The sequence below is a fragment of the Fringilla coelebs genome, assembly GCF_963513975.1.
Source record: "Fringilla coelebs genome assembly, chromosome: 12".
Lineage (NCBI taxonomy): Eukaryota > Metazoa > Chordata > Aves > Passeriformes > Fringillidae > Fringilla > Fringilla coelebs.
In genome coordinates, this window is record NC_140038.1 from 20,990,023 (window position 1) to 21,005,099 (window position 15,077).

At 50.9% G+C, this 15,077-nt stretch overlaps 1 protein-coding gene across 2 annotated transcripts in view; it reads left to right on the forward strand.

The window, feature by feature from the left end:
* SMAD3 (SMAD family member 3) overlaps window positions 1–15,049 on the forward strand; it is a 70,184-nt gene extending 55,135 nt beyond the window's left edge. For both annotated transcript variants that reach the window (XM_084214018.1, XM_084214019.1), the window contains exons 6-9: window positions 2,179–2,391; window positions 4,697–4,834; window positions 7,045–7,189; window positions 10,050–15,049. In XM_084214018.1, the coding sequence (XP_084070144.1) occupies window positions 2,179–2,391; window positions 4,697–4,834; window positions 7,045–7,189; window positions 10,050–10,173 (620 nt within the window). In that variant the 3' untranslated portion in view covers window positions 10,174–15,049. The remainder of the gene's footprint in view (window positions 1–2,178; window positions 2,392–4,696; window positions 4,835–7,044; window positions 7,190–10,049) is intronic.
* Window positions 15,050–15,077: the final 28 nt, after the last annotated feature.

Here is a 15,077-nt window from a genome sequence, read left to right on the forward strand (position 1 = left end):
CCCCACAGGGTTCTTTGGCTTTAGCAGAGCTGCATTCTCTTCCTTTTCCCCAAACACTGAAGCCATAAATTGAAAATGAATATTTAGGACAGCTCAAACACAAGAGAGAATTTGCCCATCCCACAGCAGCTTAAGTTGAAGTTTAAAACTACAAATCAGAGGAGAAAGCAGCATCATTAAAAACTTGGTTGCAGTTTTTAGAGACAAGCTTTTCCTCACAGCAGGATTTGTTGGTTTATGTCTTTCCTCAGGCTGCAGATAAGCCAGAAATAAAATTTCTGTACATCCTTCAGTGAGGAATCCACAGTTCCCTTGAGCCCCAACGAGGTGGAGGTGGTTTCTGAAGGAAAGGACCACAAAACCATGGAGAGGTTTCAGTGTTTTTATAACTTGAATAGCACCAACCTGAGGGTATTACTTAAGGATCAACACAAGTTGATTTTTCTGGAGCTGAGCAGCCTTTTGATTCGAAAAGCACTTGCTGTGGAGTAAGAGCCCAGTCGTGTGGAACTGATCTGTTTTCTTTGGTGGGTGCACTCACCTTGGGAGGCTCTGGGCAGAGCTGGTGTTTGCTGGGCCTCTCTCCAAACTGTGCTGGGGCTACAGAGCCCACAGCAGTCCTGAGGTGGCCACAGCTGCTGCTGGAAAAACTTGCCTGGTGTGGCCATTTCCAGTGGGAACACCAAATGGGCTGTGCAGGAGAAAAAGGCAGGGACAGTAAACTTGTGTCACTCCTGGATGTGTGAAATTATCTGTTTCTATCAAGAGAGGGGTTTGCTTTGAGCTGTAAAATTCAAATGTGAGGAAGTGGCAGGTAAAAGAAGCTGGGAATGGGTACAAGCTCCAAATTTCATGGACTTTGAAGCCTGTTAAGGATTACAGAGTTCCCCAGATGTACTTCTATTCAATTCCTTACTTGCTGTCAGCAAAGCTTGTAACAAAGCAGAAAGCAAAGTGATTTTCCTGATTAATGGCTACTTTGGGAACTCTTCCATCCGTGGAGAGGAAGTCAACCTGCCTTTTGGCTGCTTCAGCCTGTGCCTGAAGGTTATGGAGTAACAGGTACAGGTGAGAAAAGACTCCCAAACCTCTGCAGAGACCCTGGTCAGTGTGAGAGGAGGCTGGGGTGGTGAAAACCTGTCTTGGATTTCTTTGGAGTTGATCTCTTAAGCCCCACATTCTCCTAAGCCCTGCAGAAGCAGCAGATGGGAAAGCCTGTGGAAAAAGCTGGGTTGATGTTAACTCCTTGGCCAGATGGGAGCTCTTCTGTTCTGTCTTTAAACACCATTTGAATGGGGATGAAGTGATAAATTGGGGGGAGGGCTGGAGAGAATTCTTCTCCTGCTCAGCTTGGCTCTCAGCAGGGCTGGGCACCTCCCTGGGCTGCATTTCCAGGAAATCTTCCTTGAGCCTTGCTCTGCTGGAGTCTCCTGGGCTTCAGTGGGAGCAGTGAAATCACTCAGTGCTGTGGGAGTGCCCATCCTGCCTTCCTGAGGCTGCCTCAGCTCCCTCTGCTCCTCAGCTTCAGCCCCTTGGCTTCGGTCCACGAGGCAAACCAGGACCCCAGGGGAAGAGCTGAGCCTTCACCTGCTGGGAAAATGGATTTTCCTGTGATGGTTTGAGATCCAGTGCACTGGGAGAAGGTTTTTAAATCACTTTGATGCCACTGTTAAAGGCAGTTTGGGGCATATTTCAGCCTCTACTGGTTTCACCAGTGCCAGAGAGGTCACAGAAGGGTCGGTGAGAAGGAAAGGTGGATTTACTGGTTGCAAGTGCACAGATTTAGGGTGCAGCACACCTGTGCTATGGACAGCAGGTTTGTGCTTTATGCTTGCCAAGATTTTCTTCTCCTTCCTTTGTGTCCATAAGGAACTGGCCACCTAAAAGGGATCCCACATTTCATAGTAAAGCTGAGTTTATTTATTTAATTTCCCCAAGTGTGAGGCTGCTCAGCGACACCCCACTTGCTAAGTGAGTAATGTCTTTGACTATCTGTGATTGCTCCACGTGCCAGAAGCTCCAGGGCTGATGTCACCTCCTTGCTGTGGTCATTAAAAAGAACCCTTGGTTGAAGTGAGCCTGAGGAATGGAGCAGAACAATATTCCAAACCAGCTGGGTTGGTTTTTTTCCATCCCCCTTTCCCTTGCTGTGGCTGATTTGGCTTTTGTTCGGTTCAGACCTGCAGCCCGTGACCTACTGCGAGCCGGCCTTCTGGTGCTCCATATCCTACTATGAGCTCAACCAGAGGGTGGGGGAGACCTTCCACGCCTCGCAGCCCTCCATGACCGTGGATGGCTTCACCGACCCCTCCAACTCGGAGCGCTTCTGCCTGGGGCTGCTGTCCAACGTCAACCGCAACGCCGCCGTGGAGCTCACCCGGCGCCACATCGGTGACTCGCTGCCCCTGGGCAGGGGGACCCCCAAAACCCCTCCTCAGAAACCCTGCACAGATACCCCTCCTCAAAAACCACTCCTCAAATACCCCTCCTCAAAACCCCTCCACAGAAACCCCCCCACAGAAACCCCTCCTCAGAAACCCCTCCTCAAAACCCCTCCTCAAAACCCCTCCTCAGAAACCCCTCCTCAGAAACCCTTCCTCAAAACCCCTCCTCAAAACCCCTCCTCAAAACCCCTCCACAGAAACCCCCCCACAGAAACCCCTCCTCAAAACCCCTCCACAGAAACCCCTCCTCAAAACCCCTCCTCAAAACCCCTCCTCAAAACCCCTCCACAGAAACCCCCCCACAGAAACCCCTCCTCAAAACCCCTCCACAGAAACCCCTCCTCAAAACCCCTCCTCAAAACCCCTCCTCAAAACCCCTCCACAGAAACCCCTCCACAGAAACCCCTCCTCAAAACCCCTCCTCAAAACCCCTCCTCAAAACCCCTCCTCAGAAACCCCTCCACAGAAACCCCTCCACAGAAACCCCTCCTCAAATACCCCTCCACAGAAACCCCTCCTCAAAACCCCTCCTCAAAACCCCTCCACAGAAACCCCTCCTCAAAAACCCCTCCTCAGAAACCCCTCCTCAAAACCCCTCCACAGAAACCCCTCCTCAAATACCCCTCCTCAAAAACCCCTCTACAAAACCCTCTGTTAGCAGGTTTAGAGCCCTGGATGGGAATGTCTGTGGATTGCAGCAGGCTGATCCCCCATACCACAACACTAATTGTGATTTTTCACATAATTGCAATACAAAAATGCACCAAGGAACGCTAAAATTGCTGCATGTCATAGAATTTAAAGCATTTCACACACTGTGTATCTGGAGGGATGTCAGGGATAATTTTGTGTATTCTTTTCCCCTCCTGCACTGTTTAATTTTCTGACTGACCTTTTATAAATGGAAACTGAGCTCCTTGATTGTCATCTCAATTTCCACTTTTCCTGCAAGGTCCCAGCTAATTTGTTTTCAGTGAAACTTGTGCTAAGTGGAACATCCCAAATTTCTGCAATTTTGCTAAAAGTCAATTGCGTGTTCTTTACAGTTTTCTGCTGACTCCTATCAAAAATGAACCCGATTTTTGTCCTAATTTTGCTCTCCTTTCCTGAGCAATAGGAGAATTCTCCCCCTTGCACAGGAGGATCTTTCCTCACTTGTTTTGAAGATTATTATATTCCAATCCCCAAAACCCACCAAGATTCAGAAATCAGATTTTAAATGCAGCAGACTCCTTCTGCTCTGTGGAAGGGTGAAAGCAACACATTCAAACAGGAATGTGAGACCACATCAAATGTTTATTTGAGCAGCAAAATGTATTCTTCAACTTTGTTCCTTTATTCACTGAGATTTTAATGATTTGTGAAAACACCTATGGGCGATGTACTTGTCCTTGCACACAAAGTCATCTCCAGCAAAAGGCAAGGATTTGGAAGTGCTGTGGAATTCCATTCTAAATCCCTGAGTACATCCCCAAACAGTTGTGTCCAGCTGGGATGACTTTCAAAAGAAATGATGATTTTCATGTGTTAACTGATAGAAATGATGACTTTCGTGTGTTAACTGATAGAACGCTCATATGGAAAATATCGGTGTGCGTGTGTTTGGAGGGACCTGGCCGGGGCTGGAGGTGCAATTCCAGCTGGAGTTGGTGCTCCTGCCTCCCTCGGCTCGCCTGGCCCATGGAGCAGTTTATTGGAATGTCCAGTGGGACAGAGTTTCCAGAGTTTCCATCGCTGGTAGCTGAGCTGCTGGTTTAGAGCTGGAGCAGGGAGCCGTCCCAGCCCCGGGGGCAGTTTTCCCCAGAGGTTTTTTTCCCTTTAGGGAGCTATCCCAAGCCCTGGGTCAGCTTTCCCCCCTGAGGAAGCCATCCCAGCCCGGCGACAAATTTTCCCGGTGTTTTCCTCGCTGAGGGAGCCATCCCATCCCCTGGGGCAGTTCTTCCCCCCTGAGGGAGCCATCCCATGCCCGGGGTCAGTTTTCCCGGTGTTTTCCCCCCTGAGGGAGCCATCCCATCCCCTGGGGTCAGTTCTTCCCCCCTGAGGGAGCCATCCCAGGCCCTCCCTGGCGCAGTTTCCCTCCCTGAGGGAGCCGTCCCAGCCGCGGGGTCAGTTTTTCCCCATGTTTTCCGCCCTGACGAGCCATCCCAACCCCTGGGGCAGTTCTTCCCCCCTGAGGGAGCCATCCCAGTCCCGGGGTCAGTTTTCCCGGTGTTTTTCCCGGTGTTTCCCCGCTGACCCTGGCTGTGTCGCAGGCCGCGGCGTGAGGCTGTACTACATCGGCGGGGAGGTGTTCGCCGAGTGCCTCAGCGACAGCGCCATCTTCGTGCAGTCCCCGAACTGCAACCAGCGCTACGGCTGGCACCCGGCCACGGTGTGCAAGATCCCGCCAGGTAAGGGCCGCGGCACCGGCACTGCCCGCTCCGGGCACCCCGGGCTGCTCTGAAATCACAGCAGGGGCGGCTTGGCTTGGCTTGGGTTGGCTTTGTTTGGTTGCGTTGGCTTGGGTTGGGTTGAACATCCCCTTCCACACCCACCGCTACCCCGTGCTGCTCCAAGCCCCGTGCAGCCTGGCCTGGAGCACTTCCAGGGAAGGGGAGTCCACAAATTCTTTGGGAAATCTATTTTACTCTTTTAGAAGCCACTCGACAATTCCAGCAGGGCATTTTTATAGTGTAAGGGGTGGAGGTACTGCTGATGGATGCTGCTGTGGAGCCTCCAGTAGTTGCTCTGCTTTCATCCAACAGAGCAGAATCTAAGCCCAGCTTAGAGCAGAATCTGCCACTTGTTCCTTCAGTCCATTGTTGTATCATAATTATCTCACAGACACGTTGATAATTTTGTTTGTGCCTCTAAGTAATGGTAAGAAATTTCTCTTCATTTAGATTCACCCATAATAGATTTAAATTCTTCCCTTTTTTTCTGGTCTCTAGTAAAATCCCTTTCTCTGTGTGAATTGGATTGTTCTAAAGAAATCACATTTGCAGACACCTTGTTGTTCTGGTTGCAGTCTGAAGTTTTTCCTGAAAGATTACAAGATAATTTGTTTCATCTATTTGGGAAGAAAAGGCTTTTTTGTTAGATAAATGCAAAAAGCTGGTAAGAGAGGAGATGCTGTTTGAAATGGAATTTGGTTATTTAGCTAAGCTTACACAAGCTGACTTTTTTACAGTTAAAAGCCTGTATATATTTAAAAACTGAACTCCTTTGTTTAGAAATATTTGAATTCTTTTCTTTTGAGAGGAGATCCATACGCTCCAAGCTCTGGCCCATCCTAATGGGTTTCCTTTCTCAGATGCAGCTGCCAGTGCTGCAAATTATGACTTAATTCTCCACCACATCACAGGAGTCCACCCTGGCTGGAGTCAACATCTGCAGACATGAAAAGCCCACATTTCCGCTCAGACCCAGCTCAGGCTCAGTTTTTGGATCCAGCTCTCCCCACTTTTGCCACAGTCTTTGGCCATCTGCTCTTCAAATCTTTGCTGGGTTTGAAGCAGTTTCTTCATTGCCTTGTTGACAGGATTGAGTCGTTGCCACTCTCCCCCATGGACAGACCTGATCCCAAGCGCTCCCGAGGGCTGGGATCCAGCACTGGGATCCTCCTGGAGTTTATTCCCCCTTCCCTGAGCTCAGCCTGGCCCTGACACTTCCACCCTTCAAACTTCCCTTCAGGCTCCCTGGGACTGCAGCCCTGGGCTCTTCCCTGGTTCCAGAAGTGGGCAGTGCTTCCTGCAGCTGCTGTGGTCACCCTGTGCTCCACACCAGATGAGTCCAGCCCAGGAGAGAAGGCTTACAAAGTGATTTTTAGCAAAACACAATTCATCCCACTCCAAATGTTGTTTTTCAGCCTTGGCCCATGTGTAATCCCAAATGAGCCTTAGCTGAGTGCCTGTTTTCAGAGTTTAACTTGTTTATGGTTATCTGGGAGAAAGCAAACGCAGCAGCACTTATTAAAAGAGTGGGGTATTTATTTATTTATCTAAACTATGAAGGATGTTATTATATTTCACCTTTTTCCCCTAAGAACAGTTGAATAAGTTGTTCTCAGTTGTTTAGCTGGGACTTAACATCAGGGGAAAATCTTCAGTTTTAAAAGGGAAGCGTTTGGCACATGATAGTGAAACTGGAGAGAGGATTTTAGCAGGAGCAGCCCTGCCCCCAGCCCTGGCACCTCTTTGACCTTCAGAGCTGCTTCCTGGTGTGTCAGAGTGGCTTCACTTCAGAGCTTCCCCTTCTGTGACAGACTCAGTGTCAATCCTGCACAGGAAGCTCCTCTTTTCAGCCTGTGCATTCCTCCCCCCAGGCCCTGCAGGGATCTCTGCTGGTGAGTGCTCAGTCACAGCGAGGCTTTAAATGACAATAGGAAGGAAATGGTTCCACAGAAGGCTCCCAAGCCTGGTCTCTCCAGTCACAGTCTGCTGGGGGGCTCCAGCGTTCAGAATTCTCCCCTTTACCTTCTTCCTGTGAAAATGTGGCAGCCTCCATTCCTGTCCCTGGGCTCTGAGGACATGGGAAAGCAGCCTGGAATTCTCTGAAAAGCCAGAATTCTCAATCCCATCAAGCCAATAATGCCTTCTCCCTGCTGTCTTCTTCCCCCCAGGCTGTAACCTGAAGATTTTTAACAACCAGGAGTTCGCGGCGCTGCTGGCGCAGTCGGTGAACCAGGGCTTCGAGGCCGTGTACCAGCTGACGCGCATGTGCACCATCCGCATGAGCTTCGTCAAGGGCTGGGGCGCCGAGTACAGGTGGGACTGCCGGCTGGGAGGGAGAGAGAGAGAGAGAGAGAGAGAGAGAGAGAGAGAGAGAGAGAGAGAGAGAGAGAGAGAGCCCTGCTCAGCTCTCACTGCCCAGTACAGGTGGGACTGCCGGCTGGGAGGGAGAGAGAGAGAGGGAGAGAGAGAGAGAGGGAGAGAGAGAGAGAGAGAGAGGGAGAGAGAGAGAGAGGGAGAGAGAGAGAGAGAGAGAGGGAGAGAGAGAGAGAGAGAGAGAGAGATAGAGAGAGAGAGAGAGAGAGATATAGAGAGATAGAGATAGAGAGAGAGCCCTGCTCAGCTGCTCAGCTCTCACTGCTGGCTGCAGGGCGGCACTCGGCCTGCTCAGGAGCACGGATGGGTTGTGGCTCTTGGCATTGGGCTCTGCTCCCGGCTGGGAGAGCCCTGCAGAGCTGTCACTGCTGTTTGAAAACAGGGAATCAGCCCAGTGTCTGTTCAGGAACACTGATAGGCTGTGGCTCTTGGGAATGGGCTGGGCTGGTCTCTTTTGGATACACCTGGAAGGCCACGTGTGGTAGAAAGCAGGAGCTTTACCTGGAGCACACAGATAAATCCACGTGGTCCATGTAGGAAATACAACATTCTTTTCTTAAATTTAAAAAAATTAGATAAGTTTTGGGTAAGTTGAGTGTCTTAAGACTGCACTTCTGTCAAGACAGGATTATAGAATCCTGGATTGGTTTGGATTGGAAAGGACCTTAAAGCCCATCCAGTGCCACCCCTGCCATGCACAGGGACACCTTCCACTATCTCAGGTTGCTCCAGCGTGGCCATGGACACTGCCAGGGATCCAGGGGCAGCCACAGCTTCTCTGGGCACCCTGTGCCAGGGCCTGCCCAGCCTCTCAGGAATTCCTTCCCAGTATCCCATCTAACCCTGTCCTCTGCCAGTGGGATGCATTCCCTGTGTCCTGTCCCTCTAGGCCCTTGTGGAAGTACAGTGTGAGTGAGTGCTTCCCATGGATTGGATTTAATACTTCTTTTATTAGGGACTAATGGGATTAAAAAAAAAAAGCAGATTGACTTGAAAAAATTCTATTTGAAAAAACTGTGAGAGTTTCTGCAAAATTATAGTTAAATATTATAGTTAAAATTATAGTTAAATCTTCTGATCCTTTCCTTAGGGCTTGCCATAGGGCAAGTGGGAGAATATGGGAGCAGCAGGATCACTGTTTTTCCCAGTGAATACTGAGGCTAAAATGGAGATGCAGGAGGTCTGGTGTGTGGGATGGATGATGTGGTCACTCTGACCCCACAAGGACACTGGACGTGCTGTGGGAACAGAGTATTCCATAGTTTTGCTCTGTCATCCCACTGGTGAGCAAACATCTGAGGGAGAGCAATCAGGGATGGATGGTACAAGCAGTGGAAATTAAATTTGGTGGACAATGGATGTTTTCTGAGAGGGAAGGCTGATGAGGATTTAAGCCCAGGGTGATGTGGAAATACTGGACTCTGCACCCTTTAAAGCTGTGGCCTTACTCGAAGCTCCGTGGGGTCACTGCCATTCCAGGGCTGCTCTGCTGCAGGAGAGGAAGAGGCCTCAGGAGCAGCTGGAGCCCGGGCCCTGCACGTTGCTCTGCCACTTTCTTCATTTCTCCAGATGTTTGGAGCCCATTTTGTTTTGAAATCATCCTGAGCTGGGGCCAGAGCAGCTCAGGGCTGGCTCCCAGCCAGGCCCTAATGAGCTGCAGGCGAGCGTGACTCACGGAAAGCCAGGGATCCCCGCGGGGCTGCACTCGCTGGGGCTGCTCTCCCCATCCTGCCTCTCCATGCCACAGAGTTCTCCATCTGATGCAGAGATAGAGATGTTCCTGTGGGAGCATCCAGAGGGCCATTCCCTGGTTCACCTTGGAGCAGTCTGGATGGGGGTGTTCAGTGCTCCTCTGTGCCAGGGATTTGGTGCAGGGAAGGGAGAGAAGCCAATTTCATGAGCAGCCTGTGGTGGACAGGGACAGGGATGATGGTGGGAGCTCAGGGCAGCCCCCAAGCACAGGGTCCCCTTCCCACCCCTGGTTTGTCCCTTGCTCCCACAGATTTCAGGTTCTCTCTCCCATCGCCGGATTCCAGGGACAGCTTCTGTGGGAAGTGGGGTGTAAAGCGAGGCTGTTTCCAGGCTGTTTCTCCTGCTTTGTGATCTCCCTCCTCCACAGCAGCTGTCCCTGCCTGGAACAAGACCTTGGCCATGCCTCAGCAGAGGGAGAGCCCCTGGCTCCATGTCTTGGTCTCCCCTTCCTTTTAGTTCCTCCCCATCTCTGTGCTTTGCCTTCTGGAGATACCCATGGGGTCTGGGCTCAGGGAGGGTGACAGAGGAGGGGAACAGGGATTTGTGCAGGGGAAGGTCAGAGCAGCTGAGCTCTGGCCCAGCAGGACCCATGGACGCAGGGAGGATCTGCAGGGCTTGGGGTGAGCTCTTCCCAGCACTTCCACATTCTACTAAAACCCAAGGGTACAGTAAAAGTGAATATCCTTGTCTTGTGCATAGGGAAACTGAACATAGTTGGTGAACATGGACCTCGCTGTCTAAGTAGGAAAGGTCTGCAAAGGAAAAATGGGTTCTGCTTAAATCATCACCTTCCTTTCCCTTCAGGGAATCAGCTGCCTGTTCCCAGGAATCTGAGCAGTAAATAGCAAGCTGCTCCTCTGGGATCATAACAAATATGGAGGGACAAGGTGGGTTTTTAAAAGAAATCAGCAGTGCAGGCCAGAGGCTGTTCTGGAGGAGAGCCATTCCTTTGGCCAGGGTGGTTGTGGAAGCAGCTCAGGAGCCGGGAAGCCTGTTCTGTTTGCCGAGTTCTGTTGGTCACGTTGGTGTTGTGCTCTTCCCCTGGCAGGAGGCAGACTGTGACCAGCACTCCCTGCTGGATCGAGCTGCACCTCAACGGGCCCCTGCAGTGGCTGGACAAGGTCCTCACACAGATGGGCTCCCCCAGCATCCGCTGCTCCAGCGTCTCCTAAGGAAACCCCTCCTGGGGGCCCGTGGGGAACAAGGACTCTGCAACACCCTTAGCGAAGGCGTAGTAAACAACTCCCCAGTTATTCAAGTGATGAGAAAAAAATCTGCTTCAAAAACAAAAAAGAAGTGGGTTTTCTTTGTTTTGTTGTTGTTTTTAAATATCCATTTAAGCCACTTCCACTGAAACTGTCGGCACTTTGGTCGGGATGCTCCGGGGCCGCTGCAGTTGGAATTTGGAGCTGGAGTTGGTGAGGATAAAGAGCTGGATGTTGTTCAGTGGAGAGCAGGCACTGCTCACCTGCCTCCAGGCTGTGTGTGGCACAGGAGCCATCCCAGCTCCCAGGAAACTTCCCTTTCCCTCACACAACTCCAGGCTCTGCAGCATCCCAGGAACACCAGAGCCTCTGGAGCTCCAGGATGGGAACGTCAGACCCCGTGGGACGCTGGGATGGCTCCTGCTCGTGCATCCCTTCAGCACCCACCTGATCCACACCTGTACTGCAGCAGCAGGGGGGAAGGAGGCATTTCAAACACCCAGAAGAAGGAATTCCCCCAGAAATGTTCCAAAAAGGAAGGAATTTCCCACACTGGAGTCGCAGCAAGGAGGCAGAGCCTTGCCTGGTGCCCGAGGGATGACGCCCTCATGGATCAGCCTGGATTCACATGGAGCAAAAGCCCAGTTTGAGGCTCTTTGTGGTGTTGCTGCAGCGATTTTTGACTGGAGCTGCTCCCAGAGGGAAAATTGTCCCGTGGGGAGCCCTGCCTGGAGCAGCTCAGGCTCAGTTCTGTGCAGTCTGTCTGCATTAACTACAGCAGGTCTGGGCTGTGTTTTCCCAGTCTCTGCCACTCCAAAGCCCGAGGGGCTCCGTGTCCAGGTGGAGCAGGGATGGAATGTCCAGGCCTGGCTGTGGAGCACCCCTGGAGGGGGATCCCGTGCTGTCACATGCAGCAGCCAGGACATCTCAGACACAACCAGCCCTCTGTGTGAAACTGTTCCAGCTGATGAAAATGCTCTAAGATGTGTTTTTGCCTGGAGAAATTGGGAGAGTGTGTATTTACTTGTATTATAAAATGTTCATTTTAAACATACATGCTCCAGACTGTTTAATATTTTTTATCCCTGCAGCAACTGTCATGGCAAACAATTTCCACAACTGGAAAAAACCCCTTAGCACTTCTTTTTATGGTTCACATTTGCCAAATAAGTCTCATAACTTTGTCAGTGCTGTCCAATTATCTGTTTCTTTATATCTGCAGTGAATATCTTATGCATTTGTGCCAAAATATTAGAAGGGATGGGGAGAAAGTGATAATCAGTTTCCTATGGAAATCTTTTCTTGTTTTTTTTATCTATGAAAGACAAACAAGCTGGATGTGGCTGTGGGAAGGACTGACTGGGATGGACTTGAGGATGGTTTTGATAAAGCTTTAGTCCTGCAAACTCCTGTAGGAGTGCCCCGATCCACTGGGATCAAACACCCACCAGGAATTTCCATGCTCCTCCTTTGCCAAGGCTCATTCCTCAGAGACCTCTGCCAGCCTCTCCTGCTTTGCCAAAGCCCACCACTCCTGGAGCTGAGGGGACCCAGTGCCACCCAGACAGATCCCAGAGGCTGCTGCTGCTGCTTGAATGCAGATGAAGGGATGGTTTGGGGAGATCCCCTCCAGAAACAAGGAATTGCCTTGTTTAAACATCTGCAATGTGAGGAGGGCTCTCATGGTGGATGTGCTCCTGGTGACACAGGACTTTGGGATATCCTCTGGCTGAGTCTGGACTGGAGCTGTTCTGTGCAGCGCAGCACAAGCAGCACTAGAGGCTTTTAGGTGTTTGATTTGTTGAATTTTACAGTGTGTCTGAGCTGAATTACACCTCTGCCTGCACAGACTTGGCCGAGAAGAGATCTGTATAAAACAGGATTTTTTGGGCCTTTTACAAAGCAGGTCTGTTGTCACCATGGATTGGTTTGAATACAGGTTTCTAACATAGCTGCAAAGAAAAATTTATCCTGAATTTTGTAGAAATATTTGACTTGGCTGTTTAAATGAGAGGGGAAAACATGTGCTCTGTAAAATGGCCCTGGGTTTCCTCCATGACTGTCTTATTTGCTTTTTTTGGTGATAAATGTTGTGTTGCTGTTGTCCCCATAATCACAGAGGAAAGTGGACTCGGGTGCCTCCTGCATTACCCACAGAAATGCCATCTGAAATCCCAGAGGCAGGGATTACAGATGATGGTGTGAGCAGGAGCCCAGCCTGATCCAGAGGCCACGAGTGGGAATAAATCCCAACTCTAATATGAAATTTGCACACAGAATCACCTGCTCAGCCAACCTGGATTTCTGCTGGGAACCTGAGCTACAGCCCCCTGCTTAAGGATAATTAATTGTTGACCATTATTAATTGAGACCTTTTGAAACCCAGGATTCAGATGATGCATAAAAACTTCGGTTAATCTCCGCTCATCATCTCTTTAAGTGAAATGACTTCCAGTGGAAAATGTGAGCTGGCCCAGCAGTGCAGTGAGATAAAGGGGAGATTATCTCCACTCCAGCATTAATTTCCTCTCTCCCCTTTGTTCGCTGCTCCCTGATTCATGAAAGCTCTGTGGGTTCTGGAGTCACCTTGGGGAGCCCAGCAGAGCCCTGGGCAGGGCAGGGATGGGGCTGGGGGTGTTGTGCCCATGCTGCCCTGGATGCTCACAGTTGCAGTGGCTGCAGATGAGGTGAATTCCTGTTCCTGTGGCCATCAAGGCCAGGGAGCAGGGACTGGGCTGGGATTGCTGGGGGCAGCAGGGCCCTGAGGGCATGGGAGGCTTTGTTTGATTGCTCCTAGAACTTGATTAAAGCAGCTTTGGTGTGGAGCTCAAAGGGATGGGAGCAGCCTGCCCTGGCTCAGCTTGCAGCTCCAGGCTGGAATATCCTCTCATTTCATGGCAGGCTGGGCTGTCTCCAGGATTTCACCCGGTTTTGTTCCTCCAGAGTCAGGAGCAGGACCTTTGACTCTTCCCTTGGTGTGGCTGCACAGCACAGGACACCCCGTGCTTTCCCAGCCTGTGGTGATCTGTTTATTGTTAATGTATTGAATTGCAGGTTGTATTTTGTGTTAAGCTTGTCTTAGGAGTAATCCAGTGCTGTCCATTTGACTTAATCTCCAGCAATCAGTATGCATATGCACAAAGATGGAGAAATCCCATCGGAAGGCATTTCCCTGGAGCTCCCTGTGTGCCAGGAAAAGGCTGAGGGAGCTCCTGAGTTTCTCACAGTTTCCTCCCCCTTGCATCAGCGTGGTTGAACCCTGCAGGATCCTCTGCGGGGTGAAGCATGTTCAGGACTCATCCCAAGCAGCCAGTGGTGGCACCTGTGCCTTGAGCCGCTTCCCAACTGGAAAAGCAGGAAAACCCAGCCCAGCGAAGGACTTCAGCCACATCCACAGCACCCAGAGCTCTCCTGGTTCTCTGAGGGGCAGGAGGATGGAATTTTGTGGCTGTGCTAAACTGGGATGAGAACCAGGCCCTTTCTAGTGGTGGCCCGAGTGGTGTGCTTGAGAAGTTCAATGGTTTTTACTATGTACCTGCTTTTGTATTTATGTGTCTGTCTCAAATATTCAGATGAATCCAATATTTAATTTTTAGCAGAGGGGGCAACTAAGGACTCAGAGTATGAAATCTTCCATCTGCTCTTTGCTGATGATTGCTGGAAGTGAGGAGTTTGTGATGTGAGAACAGAGCTGAGCACAAAGTCCCTGAGCCCTCGGGCGCCACAGTGCTGCTGCTGCACCAAGTCGGGGTCTCAGAAGGGCCCTCGGGACTTGATGGGGCTTTAAAAACCAAAACCTGTTCCTCCAGAGCTGCTTGGGTCATCTTCTGCCCCTTCCAGACCTGGCAGGTTCCTCCTCTGCTCCCCCAGGCCAGCTGGGCTCCCCCAGCCGTGCCCTCCCCTGCAGCATTTCTGCCTTTGTTGTCGAGGCCTGTCCCATGTACACCCTCCCTTTCCATGTGGAACTGTAAGGTCTGTTTTTGACATTTTAATAAACTTTGATTTGAAAACTGAGGCTCGTGAGCACATCAGGCTGTTGGAAGAATGTATTTAAGGACACAAATTGACAGTTTGGGGTGTTGCCATGACAATAATTGGGACACAGCAGCATCCTTAGGTTTGTGCAAGCCCAGTAAAGCACCCAAGGGCTCAGTGACAGGTAAGACCCTCCTTCTTTTTACAGCTACGACAGTTTTGTTCAAGAATTTAAAGTCAAATACATAAAAAATAATTTTAAACTTGCATTTAGTTCTTTTAACTAATGGGACTCAAGGGTGAGTATCAGTGGAGTTCTGTGCTCCAGGGGTTTACAATACAATCGCTGGAGAAGTCAGGCACAGTTGAGTATTCACGGGTTCAGTGCCACTGGAATTCCACTGTAGGGACCTGGGGAGCTGTTACAGCTCAGGAGAGCAGGAGCTGCAGAGGAGCACTCCCGGCTCAGCCTGCAGTGCCCTGTCAGTTCCTGCCGTGTCTCCGCAGAGGAGCTGCCGACACCAGTCCAGCCAATAAATCCTGGAGAAAACCCTTGAGGAGCAGAGATTCCGCCTTCCCTCCTGGATGAGCCGTCCATGGCTGCCCTGTGCTCCTGGTGGGAGTTTTCCTGATTAACCCCCAGGCTGCGATGCCGCTGCCCGGGGGCAGAATTCCAGCAGCCCATGGCTGAGGGCGGGCAGGGCAGGGCAGGTGCCCCTCGGGGGACAGTGACAAATCCCTGGCATTCCGTGGCCGCGGGCAGGCTCTGAAGAGCCCCGGGAAGGTGCCAAGGCACACCGCGATCCGATCCGTGCTGTGAACTCCTCACGGCCCCCCGAGGGTTTCACTGGAATTCTCTCCTTTTGGGCTGTTTTTCCTGACGGGATTTACGAGAA